A 16,286-nucleotide genomic window follows, 5' to 3' on the forward strand; every position below is an offset into this window, starting at 1 on the left:
TTCTTAAGCAGCGAGGAGCCAGGGTTCGAAGCAGGTCAGTGACTTGTTAGATAGAAATGTCAGTGAAATTGGGTTTGAGTCCTGGCTCTGCTTCCTGATCCAGCTGCCCTCCCGCTGTATGATGGGGATGGGGGCGGCAGGGTGGAGGGTGTCTTAGGTTGTGCCGGAAGGAGGAGATCTGAATGAGGAAGCTTACCGTGGGGTCCAGAGGCTGCCTCAGCTGCCCCTCTGGGCACCTGCCCCGTGGCTGGGCACCTCCCTGTCCAGGAGGCTTGGGGCTGGGAAGGCCAGATTGCAGTTCTCCAGCAGGGCGACAGGTGGCGCCAGCCCCTCAGAGGTGACCGGTGGGCTGGCCCAGCAGGGACCAGCGCAGGTCAGGTGGGGTTGGGTCTAGCTCTTGTCAGCCCGGGGCGGGGCCACGCTTCCCCCTGCCCTCACCCGCACCCCAAGTGGCACCCAGACTAATGGTTCGGTGGCTCCAGCCCGCAGTTGCCAGCACCCCATCTTTCATCCCCTCCGAGGACCATCCATCAGTTGTGACCTGAGCTGACGTTTTAAGCTGATCTAAATTTGCCACCAAGCCTGACAGGGGGACAGCTGGGTGAAACCACCCTCTGCAGGGGAGTGCTGCGGTCCAGATCGCCGCTCTGCAGCCTCAGCCAGTGAAATGCAGATAATGAGGTACCCCCTCCCAGGGTGGGCGTGCGTCAGCACACACTGAGTGCCCAAGGAATGTTGGCCCAGCCAGGGCTGGGCACCCAGGAGGCCTGCAGGGCCTGGCAGTGCCTCCCCTGCTCCCCCGGGGCCCCCGCAACTGGCATGGGGGCTGGAAGCACACGGAGCCGACGTGTGTTGAGTGAAGACGTGCCCTACCCACCAGAGGCTGAGCCCCAGAGTGGGAACGCTCACACCTGGCCCATCGCTGGCATCACATCCCGGCTCCCCGAGGCTGGTGTGTGATCTGGCATCTTGGGCAAGTGGTTTGGTCCTTTTGAGTCCCAGTCCTTCTGTAAGATGTGGACGGTACCCTCTCTGTAGGTGGAAGGATTGCTTACCCGATGGGAGTCCCTTGGAGCACCCAGCACCGAATTGGTGCTCAGGGAAGGGCACCCACTGCCACTGGGAGTGCAACCAGCCATCCCTGCCTTGGAACCATGTGTGGTCACTAAGGGAGACCAAGGGCAGAAGCTGGAGCCGCGATTGCAAGCAGCCTACAGCAAGCTGGCTGACCAAAGCAAGAGGGAATTTACTGGAAGGTAGCGTTGTCCCCAGACTGCCCAGGAAGGACAGGAAACAGGCCCGTACACAGGGCCCCTCCTGAGGGCAGGGGGCAGTTTCCTCTAGGGATGCCCCCTGGAAGGGGTGCCTACTTGTCCGTGCTTGGGTGCCTGCAGGCAGGGCCGAGCCCCGTGAGAGGCCCACCGGGTGCAAATGCCCCCAGGACGGGGCACTGCGGGAGGGAAAGGAGGGATCCTGGAATAGGACGTGGCCTTGAGGGAAACCGCGCAGGCCCAAGCCCAGCACCCCCAGCGCTGGCTCTCTGTCCCTGGCCCCCGTGCACCCCGCTGTACTCGATATGGGTTCCTCTTCACCAGCGTGGTAATTACTGGACACATCGCTGACATTGAACAAATTGTTGTGTGCTTGTAATTACAAATTACGTTTCTAACACTCCAGGGGGTTCCAAACCTTGATATCTGTGCTATTAACACATAAATTACAGTCATTTGTGGAAATTACCAGAGAGACCAGAATTGTCTGTGGATTGTGCTGTGTGAGAGAGATGCTCGTTGGCGGATGTGCTCCAGGAACCTGGAGGGGCCCAGCGTGGGCCTCGAGCTTTACTATTTCATGGGGTCAGATTCTATTCCCAGCCCTAGACTTTTTTTTTTTAATTAATTCATTTAATTTATTTACTTTTGGCCGTGTTGGGTCTTCGCTGCTGCACGTGGGCTTTCTCTAGTTGTGGCGAGCTGGGGCTACTCTTCGTTGCGGTGCACGGGCTTCTCATTGTGGCTTCTCTTGTTGTGGAGCACGGGCTCTAGGCACGCGGGCTTCAGTAGTTGTGGCACGCGGGCTCAGTAGTTGTGGTGCGTGGGCTCAGTAGTTGTGACTCACAGGCTCTAGAGCACAGGCTCAGTAGTTGTGGCGCACGGGCTTAGTTGCTCCGCGGCATGTGGGATCTTCTCGGACCAGGGCTCAAACCCGTATCCCCTGCCTTGGCAGGCAGATTCTCAACCACTGCGCCACAAGGGAAGCCCCCCAGCCCTAGACTTTTCACACATGGTCCCCCAGGTCGGAATCCCAGCTCTGCCACGACCAGCTGAGTGGCCTCCAGCCACTATGTGTGTCTCAATTTCCTTATGGACTAAATAACGGGACTTGATGAGTGATTCCTAGCGATAGCGGCCGTCCAGCTGCAGGCACCCGCCTCCGCGCAGGAGGTGCCCCCGGGGGCCTTTTCTCCTCACTCACAATGCAGGAGGTGCACAGTGAGGCAGCAGCCAGGTTTTGTTCCCAAGAGGAGGGAGGGGACCAGGGCCCTGGAACCCCGCCTTCAGTCCCCCTGGCACCAGACAGCCCTCCCCAGCCTTAGGTTGCTGTGAATTCCTTATGTGCTTCAGGGCGCTATTTCTTGCTGCAGAGAGTGTACTCTCAGAGTCCTGGGTTTCTGGAACTGTAAGACCCAGGCCACAGGTGGGCGTGAAATGGTTCCAGGTGAGCCGTAGATGCTGCATTGGGTGACACGGAGCCAATCATACGAACCCGGGAGAAAGCTATTCCCCTCCTGGAGTTCTTTTAGCCCCTCCGATTACACTGAGCCCAGAGTGTTGGTCGGGGCTAATATCTCTTTAATGCCTTTTTATCACTCCAAAAAAAGCTTAATTCTATTTCCTTATTTTATAGGAAGTAATGTGTCACATGGTTAAACAGTGAAAGATATAAAAGGCTACAAGACAAACAGTGAGCCCTCTCCCAGCCCCAGCCCCCCAGAGGTAAACACCATCCAGAGATACTTTGTGTGTCTATCAGCGTGTGGGGTGTGTGTGTGTGTGTGTGTGTGTGTGTGTGTGTGTGTATTCTTCTTCCCTTTTTTGTTAGGCACATACAGCATTCTAAGTTTAGCCTTTTCACTTATAATATATCTTGTATCTCATTCCCTACCAGAACATGAAGAGCCTCCTTCTTCTGTTTTCTGGCTGCCCTCTGTAACGTGGATTCTCGATACTTGCTAATCTCTCTTTTAAAGAAAGACAGAGCAAGCCTCAAGCATAGGCCTTCTTCTGATAACAAGATCTGAGCAGGATTTTATAACAGTGTATTGGTTTGGGCGATTTCTTTTTATGGGAAAATTCAATTTATGCTCAGCGAGACTGGCTTTTCACAGAGGGAGCAGATATAACGTGCGCCTGATACGAAGAATAGTATTAAGTAATTGGTATACAGGTGCTTATGTGGTTGTTGGGAAAACTAACCTGGGGATAAATCCAGGCCAGTTCTGCCGGCTTCCTCCCCAGCGACACACACCCATAGGATGAAACCCCAGCCCCATCCTCTGGCCTCATTCCTCACAGCACACCCATCCCCACACTTCACGCTCCCATATATGCTGTTCCCTGTACGTGGGGTGCCCTTCAGTGAACTCCCATTCATGCCACAAATCCCGATGCAGGCTTCACCTCCTCCAGGAAGCCCTCCCTGATGGCCACCCCATCAGCTCGCAGTCATTCCTGCTTCTGTGCCAGGTTGATCCCCTGGTTGCATTGATCACCCACTGTAGTGCCCTGGCACAGTACGAGATCCTCAAACTTCTGCAGATGTCAGAATCACCTGGAGGGTGAGAATGCACATTTCTCAGAATTCCCAGCTGGGACTGCGGTGGCTGCTGTTCTGGGACCATACTCTGAGAACTGCTGGTGGAGGGGCAAGGACACAGCGTTCTCCTGGGTTCTCCTCCCGGCTCCATCATTTATGGGCTGTGTGTCTCTGGACAAATTACTTACCCTCTCTGGGCTTCAGGGCCTCTGTGAGAAACTGAGATGTGACCCCACCTTGTAGAGAATTGCGTGAACGTGTTTGGAAGCAGGGCTGGCACCGACCGATGTGAGTTGCCTCCCGCCCCCTCCCCACCGAACTTCCCGAGGGCAGGGCCCACATCTGATGTGTCTCGGATGCTCTGAGACACCCAGGCTGTGCCTGGGGGGCAGCTGCTGGTCATGTTCAGGAACGCACATGTGCCGGTTATCTATTTATTCAAATAGTGAATCAGATGTTGCACGTCTCCCGCACCCATTGACTCCAGATCTGTGGGGCCGGGTCAGGCTGGTTGAAGTCTTCCTCCCACCGGCACCAGAGAAGGGGCTGCTTAAATCAATAACGTAAAGGCGACTGCAGAGGGGAACGTTTAACCCACTTAAGAGAAGCTGTTGTTTTCGGAGCACTTAGTGGCATCCGTTTGCAAAACAGGCGTCCCAAGCACTTGTTATAAATGAACGCTCTATTCATTAAAGCAGAGGGCCACTGAGGCTCGGCTGGGCTGGCCCTTGGTAGCGGTGTGGGCATGACAGTTAAGAATCAGTGCCGCCAGCGGGGTGGTCCATGGCAGGGCAAGGCCTAGCAGCCCCCTCTCTGCCCCTTTTAGTGCAGGTGGGCCCTGCAGGTGAAACGCAGCTCCTGGGAAAGAAACCCACATGCCTCAAGAATGGTCATTCTCTTTGCCCCAGGGCTACTTCTCTTTAGAGACTCTTTAGCTGACAGGTTCCTTAAGTACTGGGCACCCTGGTTACGAGAAGCAGTGTCTCTGAAAACCAGTTTCATGAGAAGAGGGGCGTTGGCTCAGACTGAATAGGACCAGGATGTGAGTGGGTAGCATGGAGGGGGCTGGCCCCGTGGCTGGCCCGGAAGCAGAATGAATCTGGTTCTACATGATTTGTTTGTTCATTGTTTATTGAGCACGTGCTGTAGACCAGGCGCCTTCCGGATGCTGGGGACACCGTGGTGACGCTTCATTCTGGTAGAGGATAGACAGTAAACAAGGGAACAAGTAATCGAGCCAGATGAACAGGCGGTGGGATGGGCTTTAAAGGGAATTAGACAAGATGGAGAGAACGGGGGTGTGCTTTACCTGGGGGCGACTTAGGCTGTTCGCAGGCACAGAGTGGGCACGGGGCAGCCCTAGAACAGTCTGGAGCCAGTGTCTTGGAGCTGTCCCCAAGGGAGGGACTCGGCATAAGCATACCCGTCCCTCCTTGAGATCTGGCGGTGGCTTCCTTGTGCCACCAGCCAGGAAAAGAGGGTTGAGCGTGAGGGGCACTTCTGATTGTGTCCTGGGGCTGGCAGGGCTCCCTGACAGGGAGTGTGATGAACAGGGTAATTTCGGGGCTGAGGGGGCTCAGGGAGGAGACCATCACCGGTGAAAGCAGTTCAGCTTTTTGCTTCTGAATTTCTTCCTGATGTTGTCAGGCCCCTTGAACCCTGCAAGAAATCTGGCCAATGGCCATTTCCCATCCACTTGAATAGACTCATAACTCAAGCGGCCGCACTGAGAAGACGCAGGTCTGTTTTCTGCAGGCCCTTTCCCCGGGGCTTCAGGGCAAGCAGTTCCGCTCACCTGGCTGGGCCCAGCAGAGGGATGAGGGCGGAGGGGGTGTTCCCCACGAGTGCCCAGACTGGGGAGGGATGCGGTGAGCACGGTCTCACCTGTGGCCGCCACCCCCATCTTCCTTCACTTTTATGACAAACCAGCATCTGCTGTGCAGCAGGGGTGACAAGTGCTCTGGGGATCCAGGCTAGGAGGTCTTCTTAGAGGAGGTGATCGTTCTTGGCTGTTCTGTTGACTTTGTCAGTCACTGAGGATCGTCGTGCTAGGTTTGTCAGAGCTCCACAGAGCCACCCCATCCCATGTGGGGTTTTCTTTCTTCTTGCATCTGACCCTGTGTCCCAACCATGTGGTTCCATGATTGTAACCCTCCTGGAGGAGCTTTCCCAGGCCCTTGCAGAACTGTTCACCCATTTGTCAACTGTTGGCATTAATAACAACTGCATCGAATTTTTAGTGTTCATTTAAAGACCACAAGAAAAGAGCTCTGTACACCGCCAACCACGATGGTTCCCTACCTCTGTGGCTTCCTTTGCCAGAGCAGTGGGAAGGAGCTGAGGAAAGGATGCCCTGTTCTTGGCCGTGCCCCAGACTGACTTGGGGACTGTAGGACTCAGGTTCCTCATCTGAATAAGAGCAGGCTGCACTGGGTCACTGGGTGACTCCTTCCGGCTCTCAACTTCTAGGGTACACTAACGTTAAGGCCGCTTTCATCTCACCAGCGTGGGTCGGGTCTTGGCCAACCCAAGTACCCAGTGAGTTTTTTGTGGTTGGGACCCATTTCCCCTGGTGCCAGGACAGGTGTCTGGAACCAGGCCGGTTATGTGAAGCAGTAGTCGCACCTGAGCCCCACCACTGGGAGAGTGATGGAGTGCCATTGTCCCTGCCCTCAAGGTGCCCACAGTCCGGGTGAGGGGTTCTCGCTTAGCCTAGGGGGGTGGGGGCACTAGGGGAGGCTTCAAAGAGAAGGTGACATTTGGGCTGGGCCTTGAAGGTTGAGTCGGAGGTTGCCAAGCAGATGAAGAGGGCAACCCAGGAAGTGGGAACAGCATAAGCAAAGGCACTGGGGCAGGAAAGTGCTTGGTGCATTCTGGGAGTCACTGTATGGGAGGGATGGTGGCTGGGAATGGGGCTGGAAAGAGTCGGGGGCTAGATGTCACCCAGGTAGTACCTGAGCAGGTAAATAGTCTGGTTCACGGTAAACAACACTACACCACCTCCGGTGACCGCAGGCTCCCAAGATAGGTTATCCCAGGGTCATTTCGTTTACTTTGTTTAGTAAGATTAGGGAAGTCCGTGATTTGCAGAGGTTTCTAGGAAAACTGGTTGAAATTGTTAAAATAACTCGGCACTTAATGAGAGCAGCTTTATTTACCTGGGAAATTTCTCCTCTGGGGCTGACTGGGCTCCCAGAGAGATCACGCTACAGAGTTCTCTGTTCTGTGCAGTGTCTGTGGTTTTTCATGGCATCCGACACTCAGATAAATAAGTTCTGTTCCATACGGAACCCACAACTCACCCACACGCAGGCTGTATGCTGGACAGTCCCCATCCCTGCCATGCCATCCCAGCAGCGGGGGCTTGTGGCCTGGCAGGTAGGACGCTTGGGTCAGGGTCACTGTTTCTAGGACCTGGCCACATGCCTGCGCTCATCCCTTCGTCTCTCTGGGCCTCAGTTTCCCTGTCTGTGGAGTGAAGGATTGGGCTGGAGGGAGGGTCACAGAGCTGTGGCTGTGACATGGGGAGGATCCTTTCAGTGATGCGAAGAGTAACTTACTAGTGATCAACAGACACTAGGAGGGAAGCTCGGATGGGCTTGACCATAACCTGTTTTTGTGGCTGTCATAGGACACAACCTCTCACAGAGTGGCCCAAGAGGCGGCTTCAGTACAGTCTGGCCTTTGGGGCCTCTGCGGACTGGCTCTGGTGGGCTTCAGAGTCTCCTAGAAGATGCTAGAAAACCTGTAGTCCCTTGGATTGTTACGTCTATCGTGGATTTCTTCATTTCCCTGACTTTTAAAACAATTATTTAAAATTTTGCAAACACTGTAGTTCTAAAGTGCTCCTTCCTCCTTCCCACCCTGTGTCCCAAGCTTAGAGGGCAGAGCCGTGTCCCCAGGAATCTCTGGAAGCCCCGTTTCCCTTCCCAGAGGCAGCCACCAGTACCCGTTTCTTGGGTCTCCTTTAAGAAACAGCCTATGAGCGTATTATGCTACGTAAGCATACTAGTGTTCTGTATGTTTTATTGTCTGTACGTTTCACGCTTGTCTGCACTTTTTGTCACGATGTTGTGTCTCAGACCGTTTGCTGCAAGTGTGTACAGTGCTGCTGCCGTTCTTTTAACGTAGGGCTCCTCTGTACTGCAGTTTACATAACCAATTGACAGACGTTGTCTGTGTCCTTCTCCACGTTCTGCTGTTACAGACAACTAACACCCTTGGACCTGCGTCTTTGTGCACCTGGGCAGGTAGCTCTCTCTGTAAGTGTCTGTTCCGAACAGTGGATGGTCCCATCTTGTGGCCCTCTGTCTGAAGGTTGCCTGGCCCGGCCCTATCGTTTCGATCACCATCTTCCCCATGACACGTGGACTCTCTTTCCCAGATCTCGTCCGCAGCCCTGACGCAGGGAACGGGGGGTTGGCTGAGCAGGCAGAGAATTCACGTGGAGCTAATGCAGAACTCCCTCAGGGGAGCTTCATTATGTCAGGCTGACAAACCTTTTCTGTGGAGAACTAGACAGAAATATTTCAGGCTCGCGAGCCCTAGTCTCTCTTCAACTTTGTTGTGGCACAAAAGTATCCGTAGACAATACATAACGGAATGAGTGTGACTTTGTTCCAATAAAACTTTATTTAAAAAAGCATGCAGGGGGCCGGACTTGCCCCCAGGCCTTAGTTTGCATTTGATTGATTTGCCTGGGCACCTCGGTGTCCCAGCCCTATAGTGGGCACAGGGGATGCTGCAGAGAAGGACGCAGGCCAGCTCTGCCTGGCAAGGACAGCACAGTTCCTCTGCCCCTGGCAAGGAACCGGGGAGCATGTAAAGGGAGTTGCTGACTTGGATCGGGGGCCAGTCAGGGTGGCTTTCTGGGTAAAGTCACATTGAAAGCTGAAACCCAAGTCCTGGCTACCAGCCAGCACAGTGGGGAGTGTTGCTTGAGGTTCGGCGAGGGCCAGAAAGAGGAGCCAGACCAGGCCTCACAGGAGGAGGCCTCTGGGAGACGGACTGCAAAGGTTGGCCTTTGGGGGCATGCATGCCACATGTCTGGTCAGAGGAGAGCAAGGAGGCAGTGGAAGGCGGGAGGCTGTCAGAGGCCCAGGAGATGGGAATGGAGTCAGGTTGGGGGCATGTGAAATGGGCCAAGGTAAGTAGGTTAGGGCTGAAACCCAGGTTGATACAGTGAAAGTCAACAGTTTCATGCACTTCTGGCATCTTCCAGCCTTTTAGGTGGGCTCCTACTCACCTCTCAAGGCCCAGCCTAAATGTCCCTTCATCTTTGGAGCCTTTTGTGGGGGCAGAGTTACGGGCGACTTCCTCCAGACTGTCATATCATCATCCCCAGGGACACTTGTCACGGCAATGTCTCCCCACTGTGCCTCACAACAGCAGCCTGGAATATGCGCTGATGCATGTTTGCTAAATTAAAGGAAAGGGCACGGTGGATTAGCCAGCGGAGAGGCGGCTGATGAGCCTTGCTTTACAGCTAAGGAAACTACGGCTCAGAAGCCTAAGCAGTTTGCCCAAATGGCACGTGTAAGACTTCTACCCAGTCTAGTCATTTCTGCCCGGCAGAAAAATTGGCTTTCTCTACCTCTCCAGGCTTGGCTTTCTCACTTGCCTCACGAGTCCTTAAATTATTAATCTGTGAGGAAATTAACTGAGAGCCAGAAGCAGAAGTCACACTCTGCAGGAAGATAAAAGGAGAGAATGAAAGAGGCATTTGGTTTCCAGGGACTCCATCCTCTGGTAGTCCAAATGCTTACAGGGAGACTCAACGCCCTTTTTCTAAATCCCAGCCGGAACTATGTCGCCAAGACTATCCTGGCGGGCGGTGAGGCCCTGGGCCTGGAGAAGTGCCTGGAATTCTTGGAGAATCCGGGTCGTGAGGCGGTCAGAGCCCGTGTCTGGAGCGCTCCAGCAGCTGAGGGGCGACGCTCTTGGCTCCATTTATTACAGCCTATTTTTAGAGGGCAGTTCAAGTGGGGGTGGGACTTCTCCACCCCCCTCCCCAACTGGACTGTTTCAACCCTATCAACTATATCCCCTCCCATCTCCCCACCCCCAGCCAGCATGCAGCATGTGAAGGTCTTCTTCCAGAACACTGTGTGGAGGGGCTTTTGTCCATCTCGATTCCAGCCGTCCTAGTAGCCGTGAGGTGACACCTCACTGTGGCTTTCATTCGCGTTTCCCTAGTGACTAGTGACGTTGAGTAAATTCTCACGTACTTATTGGCCATTCATATATCTTTTCTGGAGAAATGTCTGCTCAGGTCCTTTGCCCATTTTTAAATTGGGTTATTTGCCATTTTATTATTGAGTTGTAAGAGTCCTTTATCTAGTGTGGATACTAGACCCTTATTTGATGCATAATTTGAAAATATTTTCTCCCATCCTGTGTCTTCATTTATTTTCATTTTATTTTTTTCCGAATGATGACCTTTATTGTTTAAAAGAAAAATGCTCCCACGCGTCTGATTTCGTCTTTACTTAGGGCTTTAAACACCCAGCTGGTTGTTTGTAGAGCCGAGGCCGCCTGTGCACCCTGTAATTTTTCCAACCTCGCAGGTCGAGGCCCCGGCGGTCACGGGGTCAAACAATGCCAAAAGGCCTCCGCTGTCTCCGAGACCCACTTGGGGACCCCTGCCCGCTCAGGTGGCGCGCGGGACTTCCTTCACAGGTCTTCATTTATTTCTAATGTAGCAAAGAAAACATCAGAAGTGAAGAAGAGGCATGTGGAGATGGGCTGTGGATTCCTGCTCAGCCTCCCGCCTGGGAACCCTGGAGCACTAAACTGGCTCTAGGGCTTGCCCTTTCCCGGCCGTAAGCAGGGCCAGCCCAGCCCTCTCCCTCCACTGTTGTCCACCCGCCCCAGTTCCCCATCTGGGAATAATGCTCCTCAACGGGCCCGTCGCACCACCCCCTCCAAATGAAAGAGTCAGAAGGGCACAAGCGGATGCCCCTGCATACGTGGCTTCCCACAGCTTCCTGACCCCCGCAGACCTGCCGGCTGCCTGGCCCTCCAGGAGATGTACCTGCGGGTGGGGCGGCCCAGGACAGGTGGGGTTTTGATCGTGTCTTTCTGCTTGAGGTCTCCCAACTACATTTGGGCATTCCACAAGTGTGGGATTGCTTCTAGGAGCCTGGGAGCCTCTCAGCGTTAACCCCGGTAAACTGAGCCTCAGTTTCCTCTTCTGGAAAGTGGGGTCAGTAATAACTCCACCTGCATCACAATGTTGTCTTGAGGACCAAATGTCAGTAAAAAGCTCTAAAATGCTAATTAGTATTACTTTAAGCTTGCCATGGGGGTCTGGAAGTTGTCTCTGGGTGAGGGGAGGGCAAAGGGTTGGGTGGGCTTAGGGAGAAAGAAGCAGCTTCCATCAGATCCTCCCCCAAAAGTCCCCTAAAGGGTATCCCCAGCCTCAGGCTGGGACCCACTCCCCTATCTCCAGGGCAGGGGTGTCAGAGCCCAGACCCGCACTGTCTGGGAAAGCAAAAGCCCCGTTTTATAAACTGAGGCCAAAGTCAGGAGTGGCAGAGCTTGGCGCCGTTGGCAGAGTAGGCTGCAGTTGGTTGGTTTGGGGTTTTGTATTTGTTGTGCTTACACGCTTGGGAGGGACATATGGCTACTGGGGGCTCCGTCTTGGAGGGAGGGCGCAGCCCTCCCAGGAGAAGGCCCGTGTCTGGGACAGGGTATGATGCCGCCTTGGTAGAATCCCGCTCCAGCTCGCGGCCCCGCCCCTCGCTCCCTCCCGCCCGCGGCACGGCCCCCACCACGGCCCCGCCCTTCGCCCCTCCGCCCGCGGTCCCGCCCCTCGCGCCTTCCTCCCGCGCCCGCGCCCACGGCCCCGGCCCCGCCCCCGCCGGGGCCACATTCCTCCGGCCTGGCCTTGCGCTGCGCCAGGCGGGCGGCGGGCGGCGGTGGGGCGGACTCGGCTGGCCTGGGGCTCGGACTTGGGGTCGGGAGCGGCGGGGACCTGCGGGTGCTGGGCCGGGCGACCCGAGGTGGTCGCGTGGCGGGCGGGCAGGGCGCGGGCGGTCGGGTGTCGGCCCGGGTCCGGCCGCCGCTGGCCCGGCCTGGGTCCCGGGCGCCCGGCCCCGCCAGCTCCCTCCGCGGCCGCCATGTGGTGCCTGCACTGCAACTCGGAGCGGACGCAGTCCCTGCTGGAGCTGGAGCTTGACAGCGGGTAAGGGCCGGGGCGGGGCGGCCGGCTGAGCGGGGTGGGCTTGTGCGGTCGTGCAGCGCGGGTCCAAGTGAGTGTGAGCGAGGGGTTGGGGGGCTCCGGGGGCAGCGCTCCCCGTTAGTGTGCGTGCGGGCCAGGAGCGGCCCGAGAACGGGGGAGGGTGTGCGTTCGCGCTCGTCAGCGACTGTCGGTTGGGAGCCCGTGTGGGCGAGTCTCGTGGGGAGACCACTGGGAGTTGGTATCCGGCGCAGGCGGCCCGCAGGGGGCCGGGAGTTTGTGGGAGGGAGCGTGGTCAGCGGGCGTCTGTGCTGTGTCTGGTGGCAGGCCGGCGGAGGTGTCAGGCCTGTTGATGCTGGACCCTGGGCCTGTGTCCGCTCTGTCGGGAGGCCCCCGGGGAGAGTGTGCGGGGCTGTGCGCAGGTGCCCGGGTGTGCTCTGGCGGGGACGCCTGGCAGTGCACCGGGGCACCTGGAGCAGGAAGGTCGAGTTCTATGTGGCTGCTGCTGTGTCTGAGCGGGGCTGCGAGGGGGCCGCTGGTGGGGTTGGGGGCGTCTGTTGATGTGTGTCTGGTGCGGCCCGGGATGGAGTCTGGCGGGCATGATTGTGTGCCCTAGAGATCATCCCTCTTCTTCGGGGCCTGCGGGTGGCTGGCTGAGCGTCCAAGGGCCTGTGTTTATGGAGAGAGAGGGAGAGAGTGTGTATGTGCTGGGAATATCGATTTCCTCGCTCTTCCCGCCAGCACAGCTGCCCCCTGAGCTGTCTGCAGGCCCCCCGGAGGAGCAGGGCTGTGGGGCGGAAGGGATTTGTTGACAAACTGTCTTGGCTTGTGTCGGGCCCCTTGCGGCGGGAGCCCATCTTCAGCCGTTTGATCTCTGAGTTCAGAAATTCTGCAGCGTGTGTCTGGCAGCTGCGCTGAGAACACATGTATGTTCCTCTCCGCGCCCCCCAACCTCACCTCAGGGGCCGGGGCCCTGGGACTGAGGCTCCACGTGGGGTTGTGGGGTGTGGTTCCCAGGGACCATGGCTACTTGCGTCTGGGGCGGAGGCCAGGCAGGCTGCAGCTGCAGGACCAGCTGTCTGGAGTCAATGGCATCAGTCCGAGAGTGGTGTGGGGGTGGGGGGTGTGGGGGGTCATGATATTCGCATCCCACACGTGCTGGTGCTGCTGCCGTGCGCAGCTGTCCACCCCGTATTCCTTTGCATTCTTGTCCTTGCGGTACCGCATCCCCATGTTGCAGGGGAGCAAACTGAGGTTGAGCCTTCTGTTGTCAGCACCAAGGCTCTGTGGTGTGAGTGCCTGCTGTATACAGTCCCTGCTCTAGGCACTGGGAACACAGCAGTGAGCAAAACTCAGAGTCTTTGTACTCCTGGGGCCACAGGCTGGCGGGGACACGGTAGTCGGCATGCTCTGCTGGCTGGGCCTCCTCCATCGCCAGCAGAGAGAGCCTGAGGAGTCTCTCCGTCCGTTAGGACTTGTCCAGTGCCACCCTTCCCGTTGGGATGTCCGTGGCCACCTCTTCTGCATGTTCCTACGTCCTGCATCTCTTCTCATTGGAAGTCCCTCCGTGTAGCCAGTCTAAATCTTCCAGATATAGAGAAGCCTGCTTGGGCCCTTCTGTGGTCAGAGCTGGTGATGAGCAGCTGCTCCTTGGTCTCCGCCGGGCCAGGTGCCCTGGAGATTAAGCCCTACTCAGGCCCAGCCCGCAGCTCACCCTCAGGCCTCCGAGCAGGTGGGGCCCATTTGCTGCGGAGTGCCTGGGGGAGGGCGGGAGAGGATCAGCGCAGCCCTGGCCTGTGGTGGCTTAGCAGGGTGCTCCTTGGGCTGGCCAGCTTGCCCCCAGCCCAGAGTCCTTCCGGGAGGGCCATCTCCCCGTCTCTAAACACAGAGACGACTCAGCAGGCTCCAGAGGCCTCGGGACACCCCCAGCGTGTAACAGGTCCAAGGCAACCTGTCCCGGCACGGCCGCGCCCCCCGGCCAACAGCATGCCTGGCACCTGTCCTGGGTGCTCTGCTCTTCGAGCCTCTCCCACGCTACCTTTCCACATGGGCACATAGAGGCAGGGAATCCAGGGACATGACCAGAGCATTATAAGGCGAGCCCAGAGTAGAACCCACACGATCTGATGGAGGCCTGCGGAGGGTCCCTGCCAGCCCTGCCGCCATCCTTGGGCTTTCGCTCAAGGAAGTCGGACTCTGAGCTGGTTGTGCTAATATTTACACAGCTTTGGTTCCGAAACACGGACAGGACTGCCGGCTGCACAGTCAAACAGCGTGATGACTAGACAAATAGGTCCTTCTGGAAGAGTATGGACAGGGCTCCAGGCGCTCAGTATACACGTGTGCGCGTGTGCGGGTGTTATCTGGCTGGGCTCTGGAACGTGCCTCCGTGGTTTGCTGGGAGAATCCGTGGGTCCAGGGCGGCTCAGGGCGTCAGGAAAGAAGGGCTTGGGGAGGCGGACAGCCGTTATTCCAAACCCCAGCTCAGCTCTGTGAGTTTATGCAAGTTTCCACACCCTGCGAACCTCTGTTTCCCCATCTGTGACAGGGAGTGGTGCTGCTGGCTCACGGAGGGGCCCGAGGCCCTCCCAGCGGGCGGCTAAAAGCCCTCGCTGCGCTGGCTGCCCCGTCCTCGGTCAGACGCACAGTCGGCCCAGGTCAGCTCTAGGTGCTTCCCACCACCAGGGACCCATTGGATTTTCTTCCTTCCTCTTTTGTAAATTTCCTCTGCATTATGATGACGTGTGGAATATCCGCCCAGTAAGCACGGAGGCAAGGCGACAGCACAGGGCTGATGGGTCTGGACCCAGCCAGGAGAGAGTCCTGTGGAGATAGCCCGGGTGCCCTGGAACTGTGTGTTCCTGGGGGGCGGGGGGAGGGTGTGCAAAGGCTGTTGAGTGTGATTTATCATTTGTTCTCAAAAAGCAAATCGTAACGAGTTTAAAGGCCATTACAGCTCTTGAAGAAATCGTCGGTGTGGCCTTAGAGAATCTGGCTGTTCCTGCTGCGTGAGGGGAAAGTGGTGGCAGTCGTGGTGGAGGACGTGGCGTGGTAACTGCTGCTCGTCTGCCTGCTGTGCCTGCACTTGGGTTGGGCGTGTGCCCCCGAGCCCCCGGCTGTGCTTCGTGCTCGGCCGTCGCGGCGAGCAGTGCACCCGTGGATGTACACGCTCTCCGGCCCGGAGGGCACTGTGTTCTCTGGAGAGACGTGTGCAGCCCCGGGGCAGCCACGTCACACTTCCTGTGTTCCTTTATTCACTCACCAAGCACCTGCTCTGCCAGGCCCTGGGCTCGATGTAGGGGAACCAGACTACTCGTGTGAAGCCGTGAGCCCCGGGGCCTGGACCTCGGGGTTGCACAGAACCCTGACTCTTCCCAGCTGCGTGGCTTCAGATATATTGCCTCCCCTGTCTGAGCCTGGATTTTCTCATCTGTGAGGTGGGACCCCAAAGTACATTGTGGGGCCTGTGCAGCTTTGCCTGGTGACTGAGGACCCCTGGTACATGCCCAACAAGGAACGGCAGCCCTCGGCCCATCATTACGTATCCTCAGTGCTTTCCTTCTTGCTGGTTTCTGGAGTCTGCATGGGGCGCTGGGCCTGGTCCTAGTTGCTCTGACTTTAATAGCTTTTAATGCCTTATTCGTACATGGCTGTAGTTTCTCTGCTCCTTGATGGAAAGGACTGTTCTTTCCATTTCATTTCCTTGGTTTGCAGTTTCCTAACACGAAGACAGTTTCATGTGAACTTAAGGCCCAGGTGTAGAACCATGGCCAGAGTCCCCTCCCTCTTTGTATAGATGGGGAAACTATGACGACATTGTTTTTTCCTCTTTGTTCAAAGGTTGGTATAATAATAATGACAGCAGCGGTTGCCATTTGGTGAACTCTGTACGAAGTACTTAGTTCTCAAAGCAGTTTATGAGAAAGAGCTTCTGCTGGGCCCATTTTTCAGTTGGGGGAAGGTTACATGCCTTGCCCAGGGTCACCAGCCAGTAATCCCGAGAGCTGAGCTTTGAACTCCGTCTGCCTGGCTCTGAGGTCTGCACTCCTCACAGCCAGGCTCTGCTCCCTCTCGGACTAAATAATCTTCAGCAAAATATGTCACATCGCAAGTAGAACCTTTTGCACCTTTCCCAAACCACAGAACAGGAGTCTAGTATCCCCTGCTGTGAGGATTCCCAGAGTGTCCCCAAACGTGCCAGCTATAGGCAGGTTGATGACATCTCTCTCCATTCTCCTAATGTCTTGACAGACCCCAGAGCTACTTCCCCAGACACTCCAGCAGGATGCTG

At 56.5% G+C, this 16,286-nt stretch overlaps 1 protein-coding gene across 4 annotated transcripts in view; it reads left to right on the forward strand.

Moving 5' to 3' along the window:
* The window catches only part of IQSEC1 (IQ motif and Sec7 domain ArfGEF 1), a 112,782-nt gene that overhangs the window by 33,328 nt on the left and 63,168 nt on the right, over positions 1-16,286 (forward strand). Inside the window, exon 1 of one of the 4 annotated variants that reach the window (XM_033865515.2) lies at positions 11,682-12,001. The exons of the other annotated variants lie outside the window; for them this stretch is intronic. Within the exon in view, the coding sequence (XP_033721406.1) occupies positions 11,937-12,001 (65 nt within the window). The 5' untranslated portion in view covers positions 11,682-11,936. Of the gene's footprint in view, positions 1-11,681; positions 12,002-16,286 lie in introns of those variants that run through there. 4 annotated transcript variants of the gene reach the window in all.

The sequence above is a fragment of the Tursiops truncatus genome, chromosome 10 (genome assembly GCF_011762595.2).
Source record: "Tursiops truncatus isolate mTurTru1 chromosome 10, mTurTru1.mat.Y, whole genome shotgun sequence".
Taxonomy (NCBI): Eukaryota; Metazoa; Chordata; class Mammalia; order Artiodactyla; family Delphinidae; genus Tursiops; species Tursiops truncatus.